This window comes from Pseudorasbora parva, chromosome 19 (assembly GCF_024679245.1).
Source record: "Pseudorasbora parva isolate DD20220531a chromosome 19, ASM2467924v1, whole genome shotgun sequence".
NCBI lineage: Eukaryota > Metazoa > Chordata > Actinopteri > Cypriniformes > Gobionidae > Pseudorasbora > Pseudorasbora parva.
The window spans coordinates 2028194-2040036 of NC_090190.1; the positions used below are offsets into that span (position 1 = coordinate 2028194).

Genomic DNA, 11843 nt, shown 5'->3' on the forward strand with positions numbered 1-11843 from the left:
ACCCGGCCATCCACGTGATGTAAAAGAACACGTGATTCCTCAGACCAGGCCACCTTCTTCCATTGCTCCGTGGTCCAGTTCTGATGCTCACGTGCCACTGTTGGTGCTTCCGGCGGGGTCAGAGGTCACCCTGACTGGTCCATACGCCTCAAACTGAGCTGCTCTGTGTATTCTGACAGCTTTCTATCAGAACCAGCATTAACTTCTGGAGCAGTTTGAGCTCCAGTAGCTCGTCTGTTTGATCGGACCCCACGGGCCAGCCTTCGCTCCCCACGTGCATCAATGAGCCTTGGCCGCCCATGACCCTGTGGCCGGTTCTCCACTGGTCCTTCCTTGGAGCACTTTTGATAGATACTGACCACTGCAGACCGGGAACAGCCCACAAGAGCTGCAGTTTTGGAGATGCTCTGACCCAGTCGTCTAGCCGTCACAATCTGGCCAAACTCGCTCAAATCCTTACGCTTGCCCATTTCTCCTTCTTCACACACATCAACTCTGAGGACAAAATGTTCACTTGCTGCCTAATATATCCCACCCACTAACAGGAGCCGTGATGAAGAGATCATCAGTGTTATTCACTTCACCTGTCAGTGGTCATAATGTTATGCCTGATTGGTTTATAAATATATATGTCCAGATGGGATATTTTGTTTTACATTTTTTATTAAAATATGAGGAAAGTATATACAGGTCATTAGAACAAACACAACTTGATTACGGTATTTATCTGGCTTAATGATTTGGCACACAAAACAGCTACAGGTTGTATTTTACCACAACAACAAAAAAGCATACATTGATTTCAACATAATCATTTATTAATATTTAGCTGGTTCTCTCTTGTTTTTGCATATGTTTATAATTTCTTTGTATGACAGTCTGGCCAAAAATTATGTCAGTACAATTTGGCATGTTTCACTGCGTTATTATAACAATAATCTTTCAATAATATTTGAATAAAGGGTGACAATGTCAATTTTCCAAGGCCAGACATCACTTTTGGCCTTTAATACACACACGTGTGTGTGTGTGTGTGTGTGTGTGTGTGTGTGTGTGTGTGTGTGTGTGTGTGTGTGTGTGTGTGTGTGTGTGTGTGTGTGTGTGTGTGTGTGTGTGTGTGTGTGTGTGTGTGTGTGTGTGTGTGTGTGTGTGTTAAAGGCCAAAAGTGATGTCTGGCCTTGGAAAAAAAAAAATATACATATATATTTCCAAGGCCAGACATCACTTTTGGCCTTTAACACACACACACACACACACACACACACACACACACACACACACACACACACACACATATATATATATATATATATATATATATATAGTGAATTCAGGTTAATTTTTCCAATTCATCTCAATGGCAAAAAGTGTCCCAATAAACCCTGAATGCACCATATATATATGTACTTTAATATTAAAATAAGTTTAATTGGTTTCATTTTAACAAAGTTAGTGGCCAAAGTAAAGCTCTTCTCAATCATGTTGTTATGAGGACCCCTGCTGCTAACTCAGTGCACACACACTTCACACTAATAATCATTGTTGTTTTTATTCAGTCCGCAGGTATGGTATTCAGTTTGTAAAGCTACAGTGTAAAAAAACATTGTTGGTTTACTTAAAAAAGTAAGTAACCTGGTTACCTTAAAATTTTGAGTTTATTGAAATTAAAAATTTGAGTTGATACAATGAAGGAAAATAGTTTAATAAATAGAAACTCAAACTATTATTGTATTTGAACCACATAAAAGTGTGATAAATCATGAAAACAGCACAATTTGGCTGCGTCATCACAAATAAAACACACACAACTACCCAATATGCTTACATCTGTTAATAATATTTTAATAAAGGTTGTCGAATCTCAAAACAATGTTCATTGTATTAACTCAAATTTTTAATTTCAATGAACTCAAAATTTTAAGGCACTTTTTTTCTCAATATTTTTTTACAGTGTGTTATTTATCGGTTGTGTAATAATATTTAATATGATCAAACTTCACCTACATTTATTTATCTGTGCTAATGTTACACATTATTCTTAATGTCAGCTCTGTTGGCTGTATGCAGATGCACGTTCTTGTTAAATTAATTCTGTGCATTATTCTCTCTGATCTAGAATCTATATTATACCGTCTAGAGTTTGCTCCGGTTGACTCTGACACAGATCTGTGACTGACAGACACCAGCTGCCTTCCCTTTGCTTCATGCAGATACTATTAATAATGCCTCTCAATTCCATCTCAAACAAACAGATAAACACAAATCACATATTAAACACCTTTAAACTGAACTTTAAAAATGAACAAACACAATAAAAACAAGTTGTGTAAGTGGAGAGAACTGTTTAAAGTGCATTATCATTTTTAGCTGCCAGGTGCAGTGCAAGACTATCCGCTGTGTGCGCAAGCAGAAACTCTGAGTCTCCTTCAGGTGTCACATATTTTCCTCTCCAAAGTCTACTTCTGTCTCGGACTAAGTGACTCATTGACGTCTGATCTCCCTTTAATTAATTTCTTCTCGGTTATAATTTCTCTCTTGTTCTGCTTGAACCATAGGGTGAAATGCTATCCTGTAACTGCATATTTTAGAAATAAACCATGCCGTGTAAATCTACATAGCATTGTAGTACAAACCTGATTCCAAAAAAGTTGGGACACTGTACGAATTGTGAATAAAAAAGGAATGCAATAATTTACTAATCTCAAAAACTTACAGTCTTGTTCAAAATAATAGCAGTACAATGTGACTAACCAGAATAATTAAGGTTTTGCGTATATTTTTTTATTGCTACGTGGCAAACAAGTTACCAGTAGGTTCAGTAGATTCTCAGAAAACAAATGAGACCCAGCATTCATGATATGCACGCTCTTAAGGCTGTGCAATTGCACTGGTAAAAACGATTTGTTGGGTTTACTTAAAATATATATGCGCCATTTTTGCATCATACTTTTTAAGTAAACCCAACTTGGAATAATTTTATTTAAAATTAACAAGAAAAACTTTGTTATATGTACTTAAATATTTGATTTCACTCAACATGCTTTACTTAAAAATATATGTAACATGATAGAATCTACTAAGTAATGTTAAGTTAACACAACTTGCACATACTTGCATGTTACATATATTTTTAAGTAAAGCATGTTGAGTGAAATCAAATATTTAAGTACATATAACAAAGTTTTTCTTGTTAATTTTAAATAAAATTATTCCAAGTTGGGTTTACTTAAAAAGTATGATGCAAAAATGGCGCATATATATTTTAAGTAAACCCAACACATCATTTTTACCAGTGTGAAACCAAAAATCATGACTATTACTTCTGGAAAAAAAATTACAATTTGACAAAAAGAAAGTCTCTAAAGGACCATCCATGAAGCCACCTTCATGATAATCCTCAGTCTGTGTGCTGTTCCAGTTCCTCGAGGTCACCAGGACTATCCTAAATAAAAGAATAGCAGATTGCATTTCGTGATAGGTGGGGCTATTTTTTTTGCGGGGGGTAAAAAAAAAAAGTTGTAGATGTGATTTCCTGCATTATGGTGCGTTTAAGGCCCGTTTGATGCCCCTTGCCTATACCAATAAAAAAACTCAAACCAGTCAATACTAATAGTCTAATAAAAACACAATATTAATTTAACTGCCATAGAAATCAACAGTTTCACCGGTAATGATAATGAACAAATTGCATGTTTGTTATGCTCCGTGTCCAGATAGAAAAAGTGCAAACGCATAACGATAAATTATAATGGGGAATAAAACAATCTAGTTCTAATTTTTAAAGTTCACTGTAGACAAACTGACAATTGGATAATTGATAACAGTCTGTGTTGATGCCAAAGATAGAGAGAAAGCTCTTGAAGAGAGGGTGGATGTATAACTCGGATAAGAAGAAACTGTGTCAATAATTTGTTCAAGTTACTGATCGGCACATGCATGTTTTTGGGTCATTTTAGAATCAGTTATATTTATTTTATTTACTTTTTTTTGGACAATGTACATTGTTTCTTTCTTTATCTAAACTGCATTGCATGTTTTTTGTGCAAATAAACCTTTAACATTTCTTGGTTCGCTTGATTTTTCAGAACATTTTAACCAAATGCTTTCAAAAAGTGGTGGGGACATGTCCCCAGCGTCCCCAGTGTAAATGACACCTATGGGTATGATGTCATTGGGTGCGTTTACATGCACACCAGTAAGCTGATCACTCAAAAAATCAGCTTATTGAAATAATCAGTTTTCCCATTTACATGCAAACCAGAACTGATAAACTGACAATGCAAGTAAACCGCGTTAACATGACTTTATTAATAAACCGGTTATTTCCTTGTAGTGACGTCAAAAATACTAATGTCCGTATCTGACTCGGAGTATTCCCAATGTTACGTCAGTTGTGATGTTAATAAAGCGTGAGCTGGAGATTTACGGCTCATATTATCCCTCATCAGTTCCAGATGCAGCGCTTAGACTGAACCTCTTCTACTTCTGCTGACTGAGATGAGAACACATCTTTACAATGCTCTGGGTCTTAAAGAGTCTGCGTTTGTGATATGTGTCCTTATTTCATGTAAAACGCCGCTCGCTCTGTCTGGATGCGTTTAAATCTGCTGTAAGTTTGCGTTTTTGTCCCCGATCACACATGCGCTCTTCAATAAGCTGACAGAAAGCAGGTTAATGCGTTCACATGCAGCGTGAAATCAGAGTAAGAGGCAAAAAACATCCTGTGTTGACCGGTTTATGCTTACGCCGTTTATGACCTTACTCCGATAAAAGAAAACGGGTTACCGCGTTTACATGACCATGTTCATTGTCGGGTTATTAGGCATAATCGGCTTAAGAACGTGCATGTAAACACACCCATTGATAGGTGATGCACACACACGGTCTGTGGGTAAAATCGCATAATTATTTCTCAGGATTTAAATATTGTTGGAAACATTTGGAAAAATGTGAGTACACAAGTCAACAAAATATTGTTCTTGCGGTTTTTGGATATGTTTTAATCCAAATATCTTACACATTGTGCCTTTAATGTAAGATAACACTTCCTTCCTTTACCTTGGGCATTTAGTTGAAATGAGAGTGAGAGAGAGCCTGTGTTGTTAAATATCTACTCAATCTCACTGCATTCATTATTCACAGTATGTTGAAATCGAATGTTGGGGAAACCTATGCAGTTTAACATCAGTGTTTACTTTGAAAAAGTAATCTGATTACTGATTACTCCTTTAAAAAGTAATTGAGTTACTTTAGAGATTACTTGATTTTAAAAGTAACTAAGTAAGATTACAAGTTACTTTATTAGTTAAATTCAGCAGTTTTCGACAACAGCCCTGCCGCCTCAACACAGAAATGACGACCGTTTTTGCCAACACACACTTTGTTGGAAGTGCATTTTTAACAGTAACATCAACAATGTATCTCCTGACATTTTAAATTTCCTGAAAAAACACTCTCCCTGACGCAAGAAGAAAGCAAAAAACATATTTTTACTAAGGAAAATGACTAAAATAGTAACTCGCAGTGACTTACTTTATTCTGATTACTGGTTTGGAAATAGTAACGTGATAGTTTACTCGTTACTGGAAAAAAGTAGTCAGATTAGAGTAACGCGTTACTGGCATCACTGTCTATCACTTAGCATATAGGCGATATAGTTGTCTTGATAATCTTTATATTATTATACCTTTATTTAACCAGAAAAGACTCATTGAGATTAAAAATCTCTTTTCCAAGAGTGTCCTGGCCAAGAGAGGCAGCAGCACATTTAACAAGGTTTCAGACATAAAAACATATAACATATGACATCAACATATAACAATTTGTACAAGTAATAAATAATTATAAAGTCATAAGAAATCAGAATTTCACATATTATCGCAAACGATAAACAACGGCAATGATCTTCCATCATAATTGGGTCAGTCATAACATCTACAGCCAGTATGTGTAGCTTCCATGTTTTTTAAAAGTAATTTAAAAGCAACCAATGAAACCGGCTCCTTAAGATTCAACACATTTTGCAGCTGATTCCAAGTGCAGGGTCTCTCTAGGTCGCCCTCAGACGAGCCTTCCATCGTTGCCTCCAGTCATCCCGATTCTCCATGCATCTGGCCAGTTCATTGGTGCTCTGGGCTCCTGCATCCCTCTTGAGTATGTCCACGTACGTTAGTGTGGGACGTCCTCTTGACCGATGGCCATGTGTTGGTTCCCATAGCACCAGCTTGCTGGCTGGCAGTTCTCGATGCCTTCGGCAATGTCCTGCAAGTCTCATTCTCCTCACAGCAATCTTATTGCTCACTCTTGGTACTCCCTCATACAGGATTTTATTGGTTACATGCTCACTCTTGCTAAAGTTAAGCACTGCACGCAACATCCTGGTGTAGCACCCATCCAGGGACTTCTCTAAGGTTGGATTCAGGGTCCAGCATTCACTGCCATAGAGGAGAACAGACTCTACCGTCGTGTAGAAGAAGCTAAGCTTGATTTGGCGGGAAAGGTTGGAGTTCCATACACTGTTCATGTGCCGCATACTTAAAAGCCCCTTTTCCCAATTCTGTCCGGACTTGAGGGACAGATAATAAAAATAAGTCCTCAGAACGAAGACAATATCTTCCTGTACCTTTCTTTTTGATGTAAGATTGGAGGTATGGGGGAAGCAGACCAAGAATTGCCTTGTAGATAAAAATGTACCAATGATTAAGTCTACGGGTGGACAATGCAGACCAACCAACCCGATCATACAAAGAACAGTGATGAGTAAGTGCTCTAAAGTTTGTGATAAACCTAAGAGCTCCATGATAAACAGAATCCAACAGTTTCAAGCTTGTGATGGAAGCATTCATGTATATAACATCGCCATAGTCCAGCACTGACAAGAAAGTGGCAGCAACAAGCCTCCTTTTTGACTCAAAGGAAAAACATGACTTGTTTCTAAAATAAAAACCCAATTTCAGCTTTAGTTTTTTTTTTTTTTTTTTTTTTTTTGTCTTGATTTTCCAGATAAGGAGCTGTCTGCACATTTGTGCAGCCTATAAAGAAGCTTAACACACTCTGAGATCTCTGCCCTGTTTACCCCCAGCGGTGCTCAGTGTCTATGATGAAACTTGATTCCCCAACAATCCCAGAGGTCGGTAAGTGTCAAGGAAAGATGATCAGCGGGGATGCCTGGCATACTTTCCACCGCCATGTATGGTTGGTTCACCCATTTCAAAACCACTTGTGCTAGAGCTCTAGAATTTACTACAGGTTGGGAATCACAGCAAGGTGTTACAGCAACGCCAAAGGACTTTGAATGAGGGAAGGGATTATTGGAGGTAAACAATGTCAGAACGGAAGCCCTCAGCAAACAAGAACATTAAAAAGCTGCGTGCCATCAGCATGGTGTGCAGCTTAACACGGAGCTGGCAGCAGTGGGTGAGGGAAAATGAGGAGAAGCAGTCCAGCGAACCGAGCGGATGGGCTCCGTCTTACCCGGAAGACCCCAAAGATGCAAAGAAAGATCCGGCAAAGATCAAATGTCTTCCAAGCCAGGCCCCTACAAATGTTAACCAGGATGATGTGGAGTCACGCATCAAAACAGGACATGTGCTGAAAACCGTGACGAGGGATGTCCAGGAGAAAAGTGCAGGCATTGACTTTTTGACCAAACGCATCTGTAAGGATCCCTCCAAGGACGAACTGGACAAGATGCTGAGCAAGAAAGGGTCGCCCACGCGCCGCAGGAAGTGCTCCAATATGGTTTCGGAGCTGACACGGGGCTGGAAGGAAATGGAAGCGGAGAAAAAGCAAACTCGGGAGAGCGGCGAGGAAAACGAGGATAGAGGAGATAACCAGGAGGATAACCAGACTAATGAAAATACTACGGTCACAATCAAAAGATCTTCTGTTCTCGGGTAAGTTCTGGTCTGATATAGAGAAGATCAAAAGTGGATTGTTTTTTTTTTTAGTATAAAAAATGATAAAGGATATAAAAAAATAAATTCAAAAAAAAATTCTGGGTTAAAAACAGCCCAAGTTGGGTTGAAAATGGACAAACACAGAAATTGGGTTGTTTTAATAGGTCCATTCACTGGGTTCAAACAAACCAATTTCTGGATTTGTCCATTTTCAAACCAACTTGGGCTCTTTTTAACCCAGTATTTTTTAGAGTGTGCGAATCAATTTATCTATAACATGCTGTGTTATTAGTCAGTCACTTTAAATAACATCTTTGTGTTTGATAGAAATGCCATATGTGTGTAAACTGTACTGTACAGTGTAAAAAATGGTTTAAAATTTAGTAAGTAACCTGGTTGCCTTAAAATTGAGTTGATTAAATTAAAAATTTTAGTTGATACAATGAAGAAAATTGGTTTACTAAATAGAAACTCAAAATATTATTGTATCTGAACCACATAAAAAAATGTATAAATCATGAAAAAAAATAGCACAATTTGGCTGCGTCATCATAAGTCAAACACACAATTACCCAATATGCTTACAACATCTTTTAATAATATTTGAATAAAGGTTTTCAATTCTCTATTAACTCCATTTTTTAATTTCAATGAACTCAATTTTAAGGAAACCAGGTAACTTATTTGTAAAATATTTTTTACAGTGTATGTAGTGCACTATTTATTCACCATTAGGTTGTTATATTTCATATTTAGTACTATAAGGAATAGGCCTATCACACAAGCTTCACTGCCATAATGATTGTTCAGAGCTGTTATTCAAAACTTTAATATACAAAGTTAATATTAAGCATTTTAGACACATTGGAGTCTTTCGGTTGCTTCCCTCTGCAGCAAAGCAAACCATCCCAAACGAATCCATCAGAACTGAACCTGCTGTGTTGTGTTTCAGAATGAATCAGTGTTTCTGAGCCAATCGATTGAACGGTTTATTGAGTCACTCGTAATTTGTTTTTGTTTGTTTTAAATAATGTTTAATTATTTATTAACTCTGAACTCCTGAATGAATCTGTTTTTTGAAAGAATTGCTTGACTGAAAGATTCAATGATCTGTAAGGCCGGGGACACACTGCAAGCGTGCCGTGAGCGTCTCGGCTGCGTGGCATGTCCGTTTTTATTTCGGCTCCCACACACAGAAAAAATAGGGTGTCAAAATTGTACCTTTAGGAGTACAACAGCTTGTCGCTGGGGCAGTACCCTTAAAAGAACATCTTTGTACCATTTTTACCACAAAAAGGTTCATAGTAGTACCTTAAGGTACACATTTGTTCTCAAAGGTGCTAATATGCACCTTTTAGGAGTAAAAAAGGTACAAAGATGTTCTTTTAAGGGTACTGTCCCAGCGACAAGCTGTTGTACTCCTAAAGGTACAATTTTGACACCCTATTTTTCTGTGTGCGTGTTAACCGGTTAGAGCTTACACACTGCCTGCGTCACACGCGCGGCTCAGGTGCGGAAAACACGTGCATGCTTCAAATAGAAGAGACGCCTATTTTTCACGCGACATGCGAGCGTGCTGGAAGCGTTTACAGGCAAAATAAAATAGGAAATGATGTTTATATGCCATTTTGACACAAATACATATTAAAAAAATGACATGTTCATGTTTGAAAGTCTGTAGGTTAACATAAATGAAGATTTAGTAAAAAAACATCATTATCGATTTTGAAATAATAAACCTGTTAATACAGAACAAAATTTTCTGTAGCCTGTTTTGCCGACAATACCATAGATATGTTTGGTCAACAGGCTACTGCTGACGTTGTTTTTGCTGTATCAAAAGGCTATATATTTATATTTAACATGAAGTATAGGGCTTCCCTGTACATTAATGGCAGCAGCAGCGCCGCGTCAGACACGCTTCTGGTGTGCAAAGACAGAGAAAATGCCAGATAGCCGACTCGCGGATGACACGCAACAGAAACGACACGCTTGCAGTGTGTCTCCGGCCTAAAGACGGTCTCTTCTTTCGTTCTGGATGAAACTGTGATTTTTAAAGAATTGGTTGACTGAAAGATTCAATGATCTGTAAAGATGGTCTCTTCTTTCATTCCTGATTGAATCTATTTTTTTTAAAGAATTGGTTGACTGAAAGATTCAATGACCTGTAAAGACGGTCTCTTCTTTCATTCCTGAGTGAATCTGTGATTTTTGAAAGAATTGATTGAGTGAATCTATTGTTTTGTTTCTGAATGAATCAGAGACAGTCATTTATAAGCACTTTTAAACAAATGTGACCAAACGAAACAGCTATAAGAAATTGTGCTACACATTATTTGTGCATTATTTACTTAACCATATATTCTACAATCCTCTTAGGGGCAACAAGGACATTGAAGATGCCAACAAAATAAATGCACTTTCAAAAAAATACAGCGCTGTGGGCAGCTTAAAAAGCCGCTGGCAGAACTGGGCATCGGAGCACAGCGTCAATCAGAAGCTCAACCCCTTCAGCGAGGACTTTGATTATGAGTACTCCATGTCGACTCGGCTGCGGAGGGGCGAGGAGGGCTACGGGAGGCCCAAAGAGGGCAGCAAGACAGCAGAGCGGGCCAAACGCGCTGAGGCTCACATCCACCGTGAGATCGACGACATGTGCTTCATCATAAGGACCATGGCGGACCCAGACAGAGATGGCTTCACCAGAGTGAGCTTCGGCGATCTGTTTGACAGATATGTGAGGATCTCTGATAAAGTCGTGGGCATACTGATGAGGGCCAGGAAGCATGGAAAGGTGGCGTTTGAGGGGGAGATGCTGTGGCAGGGCCGGGATGATGCCGTCATTATTACTCTGTTAGTATGATACAATGTGCTGACGTCAGAGTCCTGCACGGGTTCGGGTACCCGACGGGTCGACCCGCAAATTTTGTGGACTGTGTCGGATACAGGTCGGGTCGGACAAGGGAGAAACACGGGTCTTACACGGATTTAAAACAGTCACGTGCCAACGTAAAAATATATGCATATCTTAGGACAATATTACAATATTACAAAAACAATATTAGGTTATTTGTGCTCCTGCCGCCGCACGCCCTGCCAGGATTCTCTCACTTTCAAAATATCACACAAGGCTTCAAGGGGGTCACACACCGGACTCAAAGCTCACCGCCGGACGCGCACATTATACACGCGTGAGCTCAGTTTTGAATCCACCTCTGACAGAAGAGCTGCACGATGTGTGTATCTTGTAGCACAGGGTGAAATCAGTACACTGGCGCTCTGTGGCGCGGCAGGATTTTGAACAACTTCCTGAGTCGCCGCGGACAGGCACCGAATGCCGCAGCCGGTATGCGTACACAATAATGTGTTCGAATTTTAAAGGTGCACTACGTTTTATTTTTGCAGTAAAATATCCAAAAACCACTAGGCCAGTGTTATATATTTTGTTCATTTGAGTACTAACAATATCCCAAATGTTTCCAACTATTTGTAAATTGTGAGAAAATTGCTATTTTAACGGAGGACCGGGACGTGTCAGCATAGCGTTTCAAGGAGTCGCCTGTCAATCGCGTCATATCTGCGCTACCCTCGGTTTTATTCTGCAGAAGCGCTTTACTCTTAGCAGTGTGAACACGTCACCGCAGCGCCGAGCAAACGCACAGAATAACGTCATAACATCATTTTAAACACACTTAAATGTATCTAATATGATAAACAGAGCTGCTTTACCTCATAATCATGACCGGAAGAGCGGATCAGTGCAGGCGCCCGGCGACTGTGTCCCATCCCGTCATAATAAAAGTCCCGGTGTTCGCAAGCCGTGTGTGTGTAACAATCGCTCCAGCGGCCGTGCTCACCTCCTCAACACTCGCTCCTGCTCTGCTTCACTACAGTAACGTTAATAACCGCATCCGTGAACATGATTTCTGCCCGAGTCCTGTTTTC

General features: G+C 39.1%; 1 protein-coding gene across 1 annotated transcript; it reads left to right on the forward strand.

Moving 5' to 3' along the window:
• Positions 1 to 7261: 7261 nt before the first annotated feature.
• Positions 7262 to 11843, forward strand: abrab (actin binding Rho activating protein b). The gene is made up of 2 exons (XM_067425949.1): positions 7262 to 7895; positions 10278 to 11843. Exons 1-2 carry the CDS (start codon positions 7324 to 7326, stop codon positions 10759 to 10761), a joined length of 1056 nt encoding a protein of 351 aa, XP_067282050.1. The 5' UTR covers positions 7262 to 7323; the 3' UTR covers positions 10762 to 11843.